Below are 19,091 nucleotides of genomic sequence, written 5' to 3'. Positions count from 1 at the left end.
GAGATTGTACCCCCTCCAAGTCTGTTGAAATGTATCTATTCCTTCGCTGTTCAATTCTCTGTGATGATTGAAAAATCTTTTTACCTTTTTGTTTTGATTGGACGCCTTTATATCTATTAGATGTGTGCCCCATCTCTGAACTATTTGTAAACAGACATCCTGGTTTAACTCCCATTCTCCTGGATCTATTATGTTCCGACTTAAATAATCTGCTTGGACATTGCTCTGACCTGCTATGTGTTGTGCTGTCAAATCTAAAAGGTGACTCGTGGCCCAAGCAAACAACAGATTTGTCTCCTCCAACACACTATGACTGTGAGTTCCTCCCTGTTTGTTTATATATGCCTCTGCTGTTGCATTGTCGCATAATACCTTTACCACTTTCCCCTGAAGATGAGGCTGAAAATACAGAAGAGCCAAACTGACAGCCCTGGTTTCTAAACAATTTATTGACCACTTTTCCTCTTCCTGACTCCAGAGTCTTTGTGTGTAATGATTCTTGTAATGAGCCCCCCAACCTGCCAAACTGGCATCCATTGTCAAAAGCTCCCAAAATGGAGTTTCTAGAGGCATTCCCTTTTTCAATTTCTACAACTGAATCCACAATCTTAAAGTTGCACTAACCCCTTTGGACAAAGGAAGCCGTAGCTGATAATCCTGAGTTTGAGGTTCCCATCAGTAGCGAAATCTGCAGGGGCTTCTTGTGTGCTCTCGCCCAAGGCACTAACTCTAGAGTTGATGCCATTAGACCTAAAACCTGAATGTAATGCCACACAGTTGGGGCTCGTTGTATAGAAAATTCCTTTATCTGGGTACAAAGCTTTAAAATTCTTTTCTTTGATAAACCATGCTGGCTTTTGAGTCGAACACTGCCCCCATATATTCCAACTTCTAGATGGGCTGTAAATGGCTTTTTGAAAAATTGATCACCCAACCTAGCCTCTGAAGTAAAGAGACCACTTTCTCTGTCGAAACTATCCCTTCAGAATAAGATTTGGCCCTTATTAACCAATCGTCCAAATACCGATGAATTAAAATTCCTTTCTTTCTTAAAAAGGCAGCTACTACCACCATCACCTTTGTAAAGGTTCTTGGTGCTGTTGATAATCTAAAAGGAAGGGCGACAAATTGAAAATGTTGGCCAATTACACAAAAACAAAGACATTTCTGGAATTCTTGTTTCATTAGAATATGATAATAGACCTTTTTCAAATCTAGGGATGATAAAAACTATCCCTTGCGTACTGAATCTATGACCATGCGAAGAGATTCCATATGGAATCGAGGGATATATATATTTTGATTTACCCCTTTTAGATCTAAAATAGGTCTGAAAGAGCCATCCTTTTTTGGGATCACAAAATAAATTGAATAATGCCCCTTTTGATGTTCTAATATTGGAACTGGGCGAATTGCCTGTAATTGAATCAAATTGTTTAAAGTTTCGAGAACTGCAGCAATTTTTGCGGGAAAATGGGCAGGAGAGATTACAAAATGAGCCCTTATACACCTTTTTAATTGTGGGGCATAACCATATTTTATTATGTCTAATACCCATTGATCTGAAGTAATGTGGATCCATTCTTCAAGAAAGGCCTGTACCCTGCCCCCTATAGATTCTCCTGGAAAATGAATCTTCCTGACTTCATTGTGCATTATTTGATCCGCCAGTGGAGTGGGCCATCTCTCCCCTTGGCTTTCTTGCTCCGCGAAAGGATTGAGATTTTCTCTTATCTCTTGAAGACTGAGGCATAACACGTTTGTCAGGTCTATACTTCTTGGCTTCCAAAAACTGACTACAGCTTCTATAAAGATGGAAACTAGGTTTAACTTTATCCTCAGGTAAGTTTTGAGCCTTTGAGTCTCCTAAATTTCTCATTAAACGATCCAGTTCTTTTCCAAATACATATTTACCTCTAAAAGGTAAACAAGAAGGTCTAGCCTTTGATAAAGAATCAGCCAAACAATTTCTTAACCAAAGAAGCCTTCTAGCTCCCACGGAAAGTACCAAAGATCTAGCCATAATTCTGATGTCATATAAAGCATAAGAAATATATGTTGTAGCCAATTCTAGTTTCGCTAAACTAGAAACCTCAGACATCTGCTGAATCCACCAAAGCAGAGATCTGGAAACATAATTTGTACAAACTGCTCCCTGCAGAACCAAAGAACCTGAAGCAAAGAGATTCTTAAGTACTGCCTCTAACTTTCTATCCTGAGCATCACAAAGGAAAGCACCTCCTTCCACAGGAATAGTAGTCTTCCTAGCAACAGCAGCAACTGTCGCGTCTACCTTAGGCTGTTGAAAAAGACGATCCAATACCTCAGAGGGCAATGGGTACAATTTATTAAAAATTCTCAGGTGTCTATAACCAGCCTCTGGAGAATCCCACTCAGACATAATCATAGCCTCAATTTTCAGATGGAGCGGAAAAGCAGAGGCAGATCTGCGAGTACCCCTAAGGACTGGATTCCAGCCTGGAGCCTCTTCAAATTTATCCTCCTCGAGACCCAAAGCATCAATAACCTGCGACAGTAAAGCAGACATTTCCTCCTTATGCAATAGTCTGATCTGTTCTTCATCATTCTCTGCTGAATTAATCTCACCTTCCTCTAAAGATTCAACAATGTTCCCTCCTTTCTCATCATCCATCCTAAAATAAGGAGGAGAGTCCAGATCTACAGAAAAAGATTCGGACTCATCAGGATCTGTTGTTTTCCTTTTTTGAGATCTAAAAGTCTCAGCAGACAAATCAGTATGGCTAGGCTCAGAAAGATCACTCCCCTGTAAGGCATGAAAAGCCTGATGTAAAAACTTAAAAAATTCAGGAGAAAATACTCCAGCACTAGTTCCAGGGGATTCCTGCTTTGAATCAGACAAGAAATCAAGACCAGGAAGTCATTTGGGAGAAGCCTGGCTTAAAAAAGAAACTCCCCTTGACAACGATGCTCCCAGTGTGTCAATCAAAATGGCTGCTGCATCCGAGGCAGCCATTAGAATGGCTACCGCTGACCGCTCCCCTGAAACCAAAGCTGCCTTAGACAAGCGCTTTTGCTTCACAGCCACATCAAGCACCATGACACCGAAGAGCACAACTCAGGTGTTTCTGATTTACTGCGGCACAGAGAGCATACTGTTCCTTCAGCGGAATTGCACTTTGCCCCGCAACCATTGCAATGACAGGCCTTCTCAGACATAGAGGGAAAAAACCCCATTCAGCTCTCAGCTGTGACAAGCACAAGAATTCTCTGCTGAAAGCAGGTAACTAAATTTAAATCCCCAAAATTGGCTGATTTAGAGAGTACAGACTACACTTCCTTACTTTGCCAAACAGCAAGGAGTAAATAAACTAGTCTCTAGGGCTCGTCTCACTGCAAGAGAACAGTCCGCAGGAGCATGGCCACAATCTGAAGCACACTGACAATAGTAAAAGTGCTGAAAGAATAAAATAATAAATCTTTCTTTTCAGTAACAAGAGCTAAAACTTCAAACTCCCATCCAACGGCTGGAGGTAGAGAACACTGGCTGAATGTGTTCTAGTCATCACTTATGTTCTAGTGATGTCATTTAAAAAATTTTTTTTTTTAGAAATCTGCCTCCATTTGTGCTGGATGAGAGGATATACTCTGTAGGTTAGGGACTGGTGGAGCAGAAGATAATGGAAGCGATTGGCTTTGATTGGGCAAGCACACTTGTTTTTGTGCTGTGAATTGACATGCTTCCTGTGCACTATTGGTGCACTTATTGCACATGCCTGTGAGCTTACTGTGTTCTTCCCACTTGCTTTCCATACACATCTTGTGTGTGTTAGCAAGCTTCCTTGTGTGCATAGATGCTTCCTGTGTATTGAAGGTTCCTCTGTATTTAGTGCATCAAAGTTTCCTTTGCATCAATGCTTCCTGTGCATCGGGTGCATGCATTGGTGAACCGTGCACTGGCATTGAGACTCCCTGTGTTGAGTGTATTGGCATCGGTGCACTGTGCGCCCATGTGCCTTGCACCAACAGTACAGATGCTGACATATTTCTTTGATGCAGGCTTCAGTTCGATACAGGATGATCATACCATGATTTTAATTTTGGCTGATGGGGGAGTCCTTGAAAAGCTCCTGATGAACTCACGTCTCAGCAAGGCAGACAATGTTGCACTGTGGGAGGAGAATCTACTATGGATTCTGAGGGACTTACATGGTTTCTATATGCCACAGAGCGTTATGAACGCAGGACATCTGTCTATAGGCAATAACAGTTTGCCCGGGCATGGTCTAGAGAGAAGCAAGGATAGCCTTCGGTAAGGAATATCACCTTATCATGGATGCAGTTCTTGAATCCACTCACTGTGGCTTTTCTTACCAGCCATTTTGAGGTTGAAAAAGTCCTTTATTTTTTTGTAGCACCGAAGAGTGCTGCTGTGAGTACTGTAGTGCAGCAAAGCAACAAAAAGTAGAAAAATTGAAAAGAGAAGAATTTTGAAAAAAATATCTGGAGAGATTGAGTATACGTCCTTGCTGTGCTCGGACAAAAAATAACTGAAGATGGCCACAAGGCAACTCAAATCTCTACTAAGAAGTGACAAGTCCGTTCTGTACCACCAGAAGGCGTCACCCACATGTAATGGCTAATTCAGCCTGCTTATCAATGAAAAAATTAAAAATCATTTTAAATAATAAATTAAAAGTAAATTAATTCATCGAGGTTAGTATTTCATTTTATACAGTTAGTAAAATTCTTTGGTGGGGGGCATGCAAACCATCCCGATTCCAACCTCTGTTTATAAACCATATAACTTATAATAGATTATTATTATAACAATGAGGAGGTGTGGGCAGGGGGAGATAACAAGGGTAGGGAAAGAAGGGGGGGTGAGAAAAATAAGACAAGCGGGGGCAAGAGCAAGGGATGGAAACAGAGGAAAGGTGTAGAAGGGGATGGGGAGACAGAGGTGGACTGCTGAAGGGGTGAGAGGAGAGGACTAGGAACAGTGGGAAAGGAAGGAATGGGGGCAGGAAAAAAGAGGAGGCAGTTGAGGGGAGAGAAGAGAGACCTACCCCTTACAATAAAAATGATGAAGGCTCTGTGGCCCCTACATAATACCATCCACACCTCCACAAGAGCGAGAGAGAGCAAGATGAGGGGGAGGTGTGGGAGCAGGGACAGAGAGAGCAAGAGGAGGAGAAGAGCTGGAGAAAGAAGGGGGAAGAGGAGGTAAGCCTAAGGGAGAGGAGGAGGAGTGAGCAAGGAGAAAGAGAAAGGGTGGGAGAGAGAAGGGGGCTAAGGAGGAGAAGACAGGGTTCATGAGCAAGAGGAGGTGAGAACAGGAAGAGAGAGAAAAGGCTGAAAGGCGAAGAAAGACTAAGTGCTGAAATGGAGAAGAGAGCTGGGAGCAGGGGGAAGGGGCTGGTGGCAGAGTGGAAGGCACTGGTGGCAGGAGAAAAGTCCTCTCCTTTCACTCTCCTACTAATAGCCCCTTCCCCCCTTCAGCACCCTACCTAATTTTCCCCATCCTCCTCTACTACCTTCAGCCCATTTTCTCCCCATCCTCATTCCCTATTGCTGTTGCCCCAGCCCCATCCTTTCCACTCAGCCCCTCATTATCTTCCCACCCTTGTTCTTTTCCCCAGTCCCTTCCCCCTCCTCTCTCTTTAGCAACTCTCTTTTACCTCTCCCCTTCTCCAACCCCCTTGCTCTTCCTTTTCCCTGCCCCTCCTTTTGCTGTCTCCCCTCCTACCCCTCCTCTTCCTTTTGCTCTCATCCAGACAGCCCCTATTCCCTACTCCCTATTCCTCCATCCATCATCATCATCCACTTATCTATCCTATTGGTGTCTCTTCCCCAAACCCCATTATTGAGGGCAACAGCAGCAGAGCCAATGCAGCTCTGGAAGTGGCAGCAGCAATAAAGGCAGCTCCTGCAGCTTGGAGCAGCAGCAGGTGAAGGAAGTTCCTAGCAGTAGTGGTGGCAGCAGCAAGGGAAGCAGTGGTAGCAAGGGAAGGAACTCTGCCAGTGAAGACAGCCCACATGTATTGCTGCTACTTATTTAAGCTTTAAGATGTAACTTCCATTGCAAGCAACTTGCTTGGAAGGGGGAGGATTAGAGCACTTTGTTGCGAGCGCGGGGAATGCAGTCGCTTGCTTGGGAGAGAGTGAGCCCTTGAACCATGGTGCAACCTCAGGGCGAGGTTCCAAGCTAGGCACAATGGGAGGCGAGTGATTCAGGCATGGGCTAGGCTTGGAACTTGGAGCGTAGTTTGGAACTTGGAATGTAACTTGGAATGTAGCTTGGAACTTGGAACATAGCTTAAAACTAGGAACAAGGCATACTCAGGCCTCCGCTGAGCCTGTACGCACAGAGTGAGACTCAATAACACAATGCTGGTCTCTGTGGTAGCCCTCCGGGCACTCGATAGCTCTTTTGAACCTGCTGCTTGGGAACAGCTTGTGCGCCAGAACAGATGAAGCGGAGGACAGGACACAGCATGACATGGAACTCGGACAAAGACTTGGAAGACTCTTGGAACTTGGGACGAAGACTCTTGGAACTTAGGACGAAGTCTCTGGAGACTTGGAACATAGACAAAGGCTCAGGTTCAGGAAGAGTTCAGCTTCCTGGGGCACTGCACCTCAGCATGCCCTACACAGCAATTGGGTAGCAGAAGAGAGCTGGGGAAGTGAGAAGTCTCTGCTGCAGCCTGAACAGCGCAGCTTAGAAATGGTGCTTGCCAGCCAAAGTTTTCACTTATGGGCAATGGTGTCTGTGCTTGCAGATCTTCTACCACTGGCCTACAAGCACATTTTCAAAGGGAAACTACCCACTGGGTTTCCCTTTGAAAATGTAGATGACTGGTGCCACAAACACTTTAATACCCACAGATTTTGCCCCTGCTCTGAAATAGGTGCAATGTCACAAAATCCACACCTTCAACCATAAATGGGTATTTGAAAATAAAATCACTGTGCACTTTTGGTCACCTTTGCCCTTACCTTGCCCCATCCTTTTCAGCATGGGTGAAAGTAATTGCACTGTGAACCAGCACGGGTACATACATCTACCTAGGGAAGGAGGCACTTTTCAGGCACACATTTACTCTTGGTTACCTGGGTAAAATCTTCTGAAACTTGCCCTGCCCATCTCATAACAGCTTTAAAGTCCAATATAGACTTTAAAGCTGTATGAGATCAGTAAAATTTATCACCCTTTTGTGACTGGACCTTTTAGATTTGTAACTTTTATTTAAATTCAATTGCTTACCCAGCTCAGGGAAAAAACAAATCTAAGGCTTGGAATAAGACATTTCTTTCTTCATTATTCATTATTATTAGTATAAGATGCAAAACTAAAAAAAGCACAGAAGTTTCCACTTTAGAATGTGCCTTAGAATTAAACTATATTTGATGGCAGTACTGTAGAACTGGGGAAGCTGTAATGCAGAGATGGTAGTGCAGTGAATTTAGGAAAAAATAACATTATAAGGTATGGTGGGAGAACTTCATGTAGTGAATCTTTCTTTGTGGGAGCTCACCAGAGGTAAAACAGCAGAAGTCATAATGTTTGTCAAATGTATAAACATAGCACGTTATTTTCAAAAGCATTTATATACGTAAAACTTGCTACAATATATGCCATTGAATTGCCAATAGGTTTTAACCGCGTTAAGTGCCCTTAAATGCGGACAAATGGCTTTTGAAAATTGCTCCATTAGTATGTTACATTTACACATGCAACTCCTTTGAAAATTTGCTTGATAGTGAGAAATAATCATTTAGAATTTATGCACATTTTCCTACCAAAGCAAATTCATGACACACTCTTCCGTCTGGTGGTAGTTTAGCTCCAAAACCTAAAGCTGGAAACATTTTGTCACTATCATAGTCCTGAATAATTTCTCCCACTGCCTTCAGTGCCAGTGCATAGGCATTCGGTTGGTAAGGGTGCATATAGTGAAGAGAAGTCGGTTGTGCAGGATTACCTGTTGGAATATAAAAAAATAGGCAAACTGCATGTCTATAACGACTGAATGTATTTCAGTTAAACCATGCCATTAATTTACATAAAAATCTAAGAATGACAATATACACATTTGACTGTAGTACAATGATCTGTGAGGTAATTTTAGAGCAGTTTAGTATAAAAACACATGACGTAATCATTAAGGGATAGATTTTATAATGTGCACGTGCACATGTTATAAAATCGTGTGGCCGCGCACACGTGTGCCGGATTTTACAATCTGCGTGCGTTTGTGCGGGTGGTGCGCAAGGGGGGGGGGGACTTTCGCAATTTTCACGCGGCAACGGAATTGGGCCTTCCCCAGTTCCCTCCCAGTACACTCCAATTAAAGAACAGACTGGGAAGGAACTTCCCTAACCCCTTGCCTAACCTTCCTTCCCCTTTCCCTCTCCTCCCCACTCCCTAAAGCTCACCTACCTGGCCTTAATTTTTTTGTTTTATTACTTGCTGCTCCTCAGGAGCAGAAGTAATTTACGTGCGCTGGCCGGCTGCCGGCGTGTGCTTCCCCGGGACAGCGGCTAATGGCCGCTATCCTGGCCGGCCTCCGTTCCACCCCACCCTGCCCCGCACCTTCGAAGAAGCCCGGCATTTGTGTGTGTACTGGAGTTTACGTGCGTGGCCAGGCCCCTTTGAAAATTTGCCCAGCTCTCGCAAGGCCCGGCCACGTGTGAAAATCCCGGGATTTACGTGCGTAGGGTTTTTAAAATCTACCCGTAAGGAAGCAATTATGGGTAGCCTGAAGAGTTGCAATGTAGGTAGGCATTATTACCACATGTTAATTTTCAAAGAAACCTACCAGGATAGTTTCTCTTGAAAATTAGCTAGCATAAAGTATGAGTGCTAAAAGTGCCTGCATACTTTGCAACTGCAATTTGTACAGGAGGTGGAGAGGGATGAAATAGCAAACATACCTTAAAAAATGCCAAGTATGCATACTGTTTTCCTTCCCCGACTTAAACACACCCTCAGGAATGCCTCTTTTTAACTCACATGTACTTTCAGTCTTATAGTAACATAGTAATGATGGCAGATAAGGACTAGATGGCCCATCCAGCCTGCCCAGCATTTCCTTATGGTATTAACTGCCACTCCATGCAGATTACCCTCATGTGTTCTGGTAAGTGTAATAACTGTTGCTCCATGCAGGTTACCCCATTTTCTTTTAGGTAACTGCTGCTCCGTGCAGGTTACTCCCATGTGTTTTGTTAAGGGTAGTAACTGCCCTTAACATGTTACTGCCCTTAACATGTTACCACCATATGTTCTATTAAAGGTAGCAACTGTTGCTCTGTTACCCCCAGCAGATCTGTAGTGTTTGTCCCATACCCATTTGAATTCATTAACTGTTCTCGTCTTCACCACCTCTTCTGGGAAAGCATTCCAAGCATCCACCACCCCTCTCCTTGAAGAAATATTTCCTGATATTGGTTCTGAGTCTTACCCCTGATGTTTCATATTATGACCCCTAGTTCTACTGTTTTCTTTCTAGCGGAAAAGATTTGAAGTTTGTTCATTGTTAATCCCTGTTAGGAAACTCACATGTACTTTCAGTCAGGCAGAGAGAGCATTTTCAGACAGGTCAGTTTACCCAATTTTAGCAATTAGGCAAGCATATATTCTATAAATAGGGTCTTTCATTTTCAGTTTAAACACATTTTCACCCTTAAATTCCCAGATTTTTCCAAAAGTGAAAATTGGTTTAAACCAATTTTCACCTTAAATTTATGTTGATTAAAGTGCAGCTCCAGAACTGAGGATGTAGGTTCCCAAGGCCTCCAGCAACTGCTGGAAGCCAGTGTGAGCCAAACTACATGAAGCATTTCAAGACCCGCCCCCGCCAGTAAAAGCATCCCCCCTCCAGTGCCGCTGATGTGCTGTTTCAAGTCCCATCTCCCCCTCACACCAAGCAGCCAAAGTACCTGCTGCTTGGTATCGCCAATGCAGCATATAAAGTGGGCCATACCCACCAGAAGCACTTCCTGGCAGGCTCCCTGGCCCCACAACAAAGAAGTGCAGTGCTGCAGATTGCAGGAGCCTCAGCAAGAAGAGGAGATATCTGTAGCCACCATTAGTAAAGGATAAATGCTGTTGCAATTGAGGGGGAGGGGAAGAGGGAGATTCTCATTGGGGATGTGAGGAAAGGGACATGCTAGGCAGGAGATGGGGACAGAGATAGGGGTGTTGTTGAGTTGGAGAATCTGCTTAATATTATTTTATTTTCTTGGCTTCAATCCACAAAAATAAACTCTGATATTTACCCAGAAAAATAATGAGTCATTTTTCCACTGATTTTCTCCTGTTTTTGTTCTTGTCATAATAAAATACAAATAAACTAGCATACCCAGAACATATAATACATTCAGACCTCACTTGGGGGAGACATAACTGAAACAAAATTAGGAAGAAATTTCAAGATGAACAATTATTTATGTCTATGTTCACAACTCAGTCAACTGTGGGATGGAAAAAGGAGAAGAAATCCTATTCTGCAAGAAATTTTCTAATTGATGGGGATCAAAAAACACATAGTAATTGGTCCTCAACTTCACAAAACATGTAAATGGAAACTTTAATGCAAAGTTAGCCCCATGAGCAATTACTTTCTGTTTCAACATCAAAAAAGCTTTCTGCCTCAATTGTGTGGCTTCAGCCACATCTGGAAAAAGAGCTACCTTACTATTCCATACATTCTTCGATTTTCTTTGAAAAACTATCTTAAGTGTCCAATCTTTATCATGTTCCAAGGCGTATGTCACCAATAAGGACACCCTAGATGAAATCACATATTGTGAGTCCTGCAAAAATCCAATCAGATCCAATCTTTCAGCTCCCTGATATGCCTCTAGGGGTACAACTTCAGAATCCCTCCTACTAAACGAGGGGAAATAAAAAGCATTAGTTATACGAGGGATTGAGTCAACAGGAATTTGCAGGATTTCTAAATGGAATTTTTTAAGAATCTCAAGAGGTGCCATCAAAGAAACTTTAGGAAAATATAAAAATTGAAGGTTAAGTCTTCTTGAGAAATTCTTAAAATTTTCCATCCAACAGTGCTTTATTTATTTTTAAAAATGTGTATGTCGCTTCGTCCAAGGTTCTGAGAGGCTTCAAATAAACATTCATAAAATATTAATAATTCCTTATCTTTTATTAGGGCATTTTCATCATGTGAGCAATAAGTTGAAAATGAGTAGCTAATTGATTTGAGAGATCTCTCATAATCAATAAGGCATCATCAATTTTAGCAATCAAGGAAAATTCTAGTCCCATTACTGCCATCCACACAGTCTCTAGAGTTATAGATGGAGGCTTAATAGGAGTTGAGGTGAAAGTCGATCTAGCTGAACTCTCTGGAATAAAAGACCCAGATCCATTCAGTTTGACTGATGTTGCCATTAAGGCAGCTCTCTTCCCATCACCTGAGGGTAGACTAGTGACACTTTGGTCCCTCTGCCTTTCCTCTGTAAGTACTGCTGAGTTATCTAACTCCAACTGTGGTGGAGATCAGATCAAGGCAAAGCCTCTTCAAAGCAGCAGAAAACCCACCAAGATGAACAGGCCCTAAAATGTGAGATACATCTTGACCTATAGGCATCATAAAAGAAGCAAATGAAGGTGGAGAGGAAGATAAATTGCCAGAACTGGATGAGAAAATTGGACAATCCACTTTCTCTTCTTATGCATTCCAGGAAAGAGAAAGAAAAAAAACGTAGAGAGTAAGCACTCACAACAGCCTTGCTACTTGATGAAGTCAAATTTGGACCTAGGGTGCGCCCCTTTAGTGTGCTGGCGCCAGTGAGCTGCAAGTCCATATTTTTATTAAGGAGAGGCAGGCACCAAATAATGATGTCAGATGCTAGCTGAAACTCGTTTCAGTCAGCTCCCCAGGCAGCTCAAGCAGGGTAGGACCTGGTACCTCTCTCATACCATACGATCTCTCCCTTATCATTATTTCTTATGCATATCCTCTTGGCCTCCCTTATATGCTCAGTTTGCTCTCACCTCCACTGTTTCTCTTGCTGTTTTTAATCATTGAATGTATGTACCCTTTCAGATTATTAGACTCATTCTCTGTTCACTTTCAAGAACCACTGAGCTTACCATTTTTTGGAGAAGTATTCTACTTCATAAAATACATTATCTCCTCTGTTTTTTTATTACTGTACTAGCATTAAGCCCGTAACAACGGGCTACATTAAAACATTTTTTCGGTCCATTTCCTTCCCCCTCCCCCTCATTCTCCCCTCACCCTCTATTCTCCCTCCCCCTCCCCTCAGTCACTCCCTCCCCTCTCCCCCTCCCCTCAGTCACCCCTCAGTTACTCCCTCCCCTCTCCCCCCCCTCAGTCCCCCCTCCTCCCCTCAGTCACTCCCTCCCCTCTCCCCCCCTCAGTTACTCCCTCCTCCCTCCCCCCTCCCCTCAGTCACTCCCTCCTCCCTCCCCCTCAGCCACTTCCCCCCTCCCCTCAGTCACTCCCCCTCTCTCAGCTCATTCACAACCCCTTCGGATGGCACAAACGGAAGATCTCCGGGGGAGGTCCCTCACACTCCTCGCCGCCGCTGCCCCTCGCCGCCACCACCGCTCCTCACCGCCGCCGTCACTGCCCCTTGCCGCCGCCACCGTTCCTCGCCACCGCTCCTTGCCGCCACTGCCGCCATGTTTTCAAAGAGCTGACGCTCTGCTCTGACAGACGTGTTCACCCGCACATGCGCAGTAGAGCTGCTCTCTACTGCGCATTTGCGGCACGTCGGTCAAGCCTCATTTATCTAATAGATTATCTCTAAAACTGATGCATTCACATCTTGATGACCCATGATTCTGCCATACCATATTCTTGCTCCTAGCTTCTGTAACTTTGGAAATCTGGGGCTTTCACCCACTACAGATCAAAGCTGCAAAGGTTCAGCAGTAAAGTTAGGATCTTGTGTTTGCTTCAGAACCTAGAGAACTTTCATCTTATTTTACAACTGAGTCATGTGCCATGTGTGACAGGTTGAAGCCACTGATCTTGCAATTTCTGCTTTAATTTACACGACAAGTACTTTTCTCTTTTGAAAGAGAACTGCTGAAAGTGAAAAACTCTCTGAAGATAGCTTTCAAACAGCTCTGTGAAACCGCATATACAATATGGGGTAGATTTTTTAAAAAAAGCGCGTTCGCATACTTTTGTTTGCGCACCAGGTGCAAACAAAAGTACGCTGGATTTTATAAGATACGCGCGTAGCCGCGCGTATCTTATAAAATCCTGGATCGATGCGCGCAAGGCTGCCGATTTTGGGCAGCTGGTGCGCGCCGAGCCGCGCAGCCTGTCACCGTTCCCTCCGAGGCCGCTCCGAAATCGGAGCGGCCTCGGAGGGAACTCTCTTTCGCCCTCCCCTCACCTTCCCCTCCCTTCCTCTACCTAACCCACCCCCCCGGCCCTATCTAAACCCCCCCCTTACCTTTGTCCGTAGATTTACGCCTGCGAGAAGCAGACGTAAATCTATGCGCGCCAGCGGACTGCTGGTGCGCCGTGCTCCGACCCGGGGGCTAGTCCGAAGGCCTGGACCACGCCCCCGGGCCGGCGCCACGCCCCCGGTCCCGCCCCCGAAACGCCGCCCCGCCCCCGAAATGCCGCGTCATCAAGTCCCGCCCCCGACATGCCCCCTTCCAAAAACCCCGAGACCTACGCGCATCCCGGGGCTCTGCGCGCGCCGGCGGCCTATGGAAAATAGGCTTGCCGGCGAGCAGGGCTTTTAAAATCCGCCCGTATGTGCATATATGGCTGTGCAAAGATCTACGATAGTATTTTGTAACCCATGCATATCAGATATGCATATATCTTCCCCCAATATACATGCGCACGATTGTTTATGCGTGTACACATGCAATGCATTAAAGGCGAGTATTTCAATGCAATGAACGTGTGCACTTCTCCTACCAATTTAAAAAATATATGCAGGTATATTTTACCCACTAAAATAAAGTAGGACTTGCAGACATAAAACCTGATTTACCTGATTTAAAACATGCGTGCTTATTTGAAATTACAATTCCTCTACTCCAGTTTGTCCAGTCCTTCTCTGGGCCACTGAGACTCTCCTGGTTCTTCAGCCTGAACTCCCCCCATTTCACACAGACCTTCCACACAATAAACAAGTTTGATATCAATTACACTAGATAATTAACAGGTGTAAAATTAAGTGAGTTATTTACTAAAATATTAATATTCAAAAGCCATTTAGACGGATAACTCACAAGTTATCCGTCTAAATGGAAAATGTGGCATATTCAGCCACTTATCCAGCAAAATTATAGCCGGATAACTACTTATCCGGCTATAATTTAGCTGGATAAAAAAGGGCATTTCAGGAGCATTCTGGGGAGGAGTTTAGTTATCCATCTAATGTAACCGAATATCTGGCTACTCGTATGGAAGTAACGCTGTCTAGCTGTATAAATGAGCTTTGAAAATTTTCAGATGAAGAGACGCGCGTATCTATTGAAATCCCGCGTACTCTTGTTCGCGCCTGGTGCGCGAACAAAAGTACGCGTGTGCGCAGATTTATAAAATCTGCCCCACTGACTTTAAACCGAATTTTCAAAGCAGACTGACATGTATAAGTCCACTTTGAACATGAGAATTTGTTGCCAGAGGATGTGGTTAGTGCAGTTAGTGTAGCTGGGTTCAAAAAAGGTTTGGATAAGTTCTTGGAGGAGAAGTCCATTAACTGCTATTAATCAAGTTTACTTAGGGAATAACCACTGCTATTAATTGCATCAGTAGCATGGGATCGTCTTAGTGTTTGGGTACTTGCCAGGTTCTTATGGCCTGGTTTGGCCTCTGTTGGAAACAGGATGCTGGGCTTGATGGACCCTTGGTCTGACCCAGCATGGCAATTTCTTATGTTCTTATGAGCAGGTTCATATTTACAACTGCTATGTATACATTTATACACAGATTTTTGAAAATTTAAAGTATGTATATGAATGGTTTCCCTACCCCAACTCCACCTCCTCTGGAATGCCTCTTTGTAGTACACATAAAAATACATACAAAATCGCTTATACATTTATTTTTATGCACACCGTCCCCAGACAATTTTCTAAAGCCCACTTACATTCATAAAATCAGGTTCTATGCAAGCAAATCCTTTTGAAAATTCAGTCCTATCAGTTGGAAAGTCTACAGAATACACTGCAGTATAGAAACTATGCTTTCTAAATTTTTGGAGTGAAGCTAATATCTCCCCAGGAGAAGCTAAGAAGTTACTTCTTAGTCATGTTGAAAATGGGTCCTGATTCTCTCTTATCTACTTCTAAAGTTTATTACATCCTAGGTCTTTGCATCAATTAGATTCTGAAGATGAAGCAATGCAGGTTTTGGTATCTCCACACAGTTTGAGTAAATATTTAAAGCCATTTTGTTGGAAAACTCATAAGTTATCCATCTAAATAGCAATGTTTTGAATACTGAGATATTTATCCAGCTAGATTTTAGCCAGATAAGTCATTATTCGGTTAAAATCTAGCTGGATAAAAAAGAGGCAATCTAAGGGCATTTCGGGAAAGGAGTTAAGATATCCTGCTAACTCAGATGATTTTTAACTATAACTGGCTATAATGAGCTCATTACTACCCATAAACTCTGCAAGGTATGCCATTTAACTCAAAATTAGCTACAGCTCAGAAGCTTTGCATCTGTTAAGTAATGGTTGTGGCATAACAAGCTTGCCCATAATTTGAAAAAGACAGAGGTAATGATCTTAAATAGAATGCCTTGCTGAATTTTCCTTCGGTTTTCAGGTTTGAGGGCTGTGAGATACTGATCGTGGAGTGAGTAAAGAATTTAGGTGTCATTCTGGATACGAACCCATGTATGCTCAGATTAAGTCTGTTGTAACTGCTGCTTTTTTTCAAGTTGCCCATGCTTCATCAATCAAGACCTTTATTGAATACTCATGATTTTCAGTCAGCACTGCAAGCCCTAGTCCTTTCAGGGTTAGATTATTGCAGCTTCACCTATATTGGGTTACAGGGAAATGTCATTAGAGCCCACAAATTGTCCAGAATTCCTCTTCCCATATTTTGACTGGTATTAACATCAGAGATCAACTCCTATTCTCCATTTACTTCATTGGTTCCCAGTGCATTGGAGATCAAATATATGATGGCAATGCTCATTCATAAACTCCTGAGCAGCAATGCTTCCTTATTGCTCGAGTAGGTTGGTAAATGTTTTTAAATAGTACCATTGCCGCACCACCCACTTAACAGAGACCCATGACAGAGATTTTCTGTGGCCAAGCCTCTATTTTGGAATATACTGCTCAAACAGCTGTACATCATAACTTGTATACAGATTTTTAAGAAGTCTTAGAAAACATTGCTTTTTAGGATGGAATTTGAATGACCTGATCTTTGGTTGGCCTCTTTCGTGCATGCCATTTGATACTTTAAGGTTATTGTGTGTGTATTTGAGATATTCTGGTTGTTTACCGTTGACAGTGTTAGATAGTGTGTAACCTTGCTAGGCTTATTATCTCATTTTTGTTTCTATTACCAGACTCTTGTTAATTCTTCATCTATTAACTTTTATAGCATCTTGGAGTGGATGGCTGTTTCTTTGTGTCAAAGTATTTTATGTCATGCAGTCTGGTGCCTAACTTCCAGTCAGATTTTTGTCATTTTGTGAAATAGTTGTCCTTGTTCATGTTAGCCACTATGGGGGTCATTTTCTATCCCTATTGCATGTGAAAAGGGATTTTTCGCACACGATAGCTAGATAGGGGTGGAGTCAGGACCGGAAGAGGAGGAGTCAGGGCAGCGTTGGGGAGGACACATCGCTGGTGGCGATAACGTAAGACCCGTTATCGCCGCCAGTAGCGCGCCCAATAGCACCACCTTTCACGGTGGCGCTATTGGGTGCGAAATCCAGCAGCGATAACACCGCGGTGGTGTGATTGCTGCCGGCTTTCACAGGCCCACCCCCAGCTTCGCCCCCCATTACCACAGGATTCAGAAAGCCATCGCCGTAGGAAAATCCAGGCCCATGTTTTTTATGTGGTTTTTATGAATGTAAACGTTGTTTCTTGCCTTGAATTTCTAGAAGCATTAAATAATTAGAAAGTAATAAAAAAAATGTTCATAAATAAATAAATAAATAGAACAAACATCTAAAGGAGACCTTGATTTCATGTGATGGACAATGCATTTGTATTATAAACAGGGTTCTCCAAAGACAGCAGGATGAATTAGGCATGAAATGTGGGTGATGTCATCCAATGCCACTGAATGGAACCGTCTCTCATAGCTCATACAGCTGTTGCTCTACTGAGCATGTATAGGAGTTCCTGCATAGGCAATGCCTTGTGTGCCCTTCAGTTGATTGTAGAGCTGAACTTTAGCTCAGCAGTCAGCTCTCTAGGGAGAAGGACAGGTATTAAGTATGGCTAATTCATCCTACTGCCTCTGGAGAACCCCATTTATGTTAAGCAATCTTGCTTTCTCCATCGACAAGCAGGGCTGAATTAGCCACAACACATGGGAAAACCCAAGTTGAAGGCTGCATAAGAACATGCCATACTGGGTCAGACCAAGGGTCCATCAAGCCCAGCATCCTGTTTCCAACAGTGGCCAATCCAGGCTACAAGTACCTGGCAAGTACCCAAAAACTAAGTATATATCCCATGCTATTGATGCTAGTAATAGCAGTGGCTATTTTCTAAGTCAACTTGATTAACAGCAGGTAATGAACTTCTCCTCCAAGAACTTATCCAAACCTTTTTTAAACCCAGCTACACTAACTGCACTAACAACATCCCCTGGCAACAAATTCCAGAGTTTAATTGTGCGCTGAGTGAAAAAGAACTTTCTCTGATTAATTTTAAATGTGCTACATGTTAACTTCATGGAGTGCCCCCTAGTCCTATTATCCGAAAAAGTAAATAACTGATTCACATCTACCCATTCTAGACCTCTCATGATTTAAACACTCTATCAGATCCCCGTCAGCCATCTCTTCTCCAAGCTGAATAGTCCTAACATATTTAGTCTTTCCTGTAGGGGAGCTTTTCCATCCCTTTTATCATTTTGGTCGCATTTCTCTGTACCTTCTCCATCGCAACTATATCTTTTTTGAGATGCGGCGACCAGAATTGTACACAGTATTCAAGGTGTGGTCTCACCATGGAGTGAAACAGAGGCATTATGACATTTTCCGTTTTATTCACCCTTCCCTTCCTAATAATTCCTAACCTTCTGTTTGCTTTTTTGACTGCCGTAGCACTCTGAGCCAATTTCAATGTATTATCCACTATGACTCCTAGATCTCTTTCCTGGGTGGTAGCTCCTAATATGAAACCTAACATTGTGTAACTATAGCATGGGTTATTTTTCCCTATGTGCATCACCTTGCACTTGTCCACATTAAATTTAATCTGCCATTTAGATGCCCAATTTTCCAGTCTCATAAGGTCCTCCTGCAATTTATCACAATCTGCTTGTGATTTAACTACTCTGAATAATTTTGTATCGTCTGCAAATTTGATTACCTCATTTGTCATATTCCTTTCTAGATCATTTATAAATATATTGAAAAGCACGGGTCCCAGTACAGATCCCTGTGGCACTCCACTGCCCACCCCCCTCCACTGAGAAAATTGTCCATTTAATCCTACTCTCTGTTTCCTGTCTTTTAACTAGTTTGTAATCCATGAAAGGACATTGCCTTTCATCCCATGACTATCCCATGACTTTTTACTTTTCCTAGAAGCTTCTCATGAGGAACTTTAGTCAAATGCCTTCTGAAAATCCAAATAGACTACATCTACCGATTCACCTTTATCTACATGTTTATTAACCCCTTCAAAAAAGTGAAGCAGATTTGTGAGGCAAGACTTGCCTTTGGTAAAGCTATGCTGACTTTGTTCTGTGTTTTGATATTTAGAACACTTTCCACTATTTTTCCTGGCACTGACGTCAGGCTAACTGGTCTGTAGTTTCCCCGATTGCCCCGGAGCCCTTTTTAAATATTAGGATTACATTAGCCACCCTCCAGTCTTCAGATACAATGGATGGTTTTAATGATGGGTTACAAATGTTT

At 43.0% G+C, this 19,091-nt stretch overlaps 1 protein-coding gene across 3 annotated transcripts in view; it reads right to left on the bottom strand.

Annotated features, from left to right (window-relative positions):
• CPNE8 (copine 8) overlaps window positions 1-19,091 on the bottom strand; it is a 587,797-nt gene that overhangs the window by 142,185 nt on the left and 426,521 nt on the right. For all 3 annotated transcript variants that reach the window (XM_029615275.1, XM_029615273.1, XM_029615272.1), the window contains exon 15: window positions 7,786-7,967. In XM_029615275.1, the coding sequence (XP_029471135.1) occupies window positions 7,786-7,967 (182 nt within the window). The remainder of the gene's footprint in view (window positions 1-7,785; window positions 7,968-19,091) is intronic.

Source organism: Rhinatrema bivittatum, chromosome 9, assembly GCF_901001135.1.
Source record: "Rhinatrema bivittatum chromosome 9, aRhiBiv1.1, whole genome shotgun sequence".
Classification (NCBI taxonomy): Eukaryota; Metazoa; Chordata; class Amphibia; order Gymnophiona; family Rhinatrematidae; genus Rhinatrema; species Rhinatrema bivittatum.
This window is presented reverse-complemented; position numbering and strand designations above follow the sequence as displayed.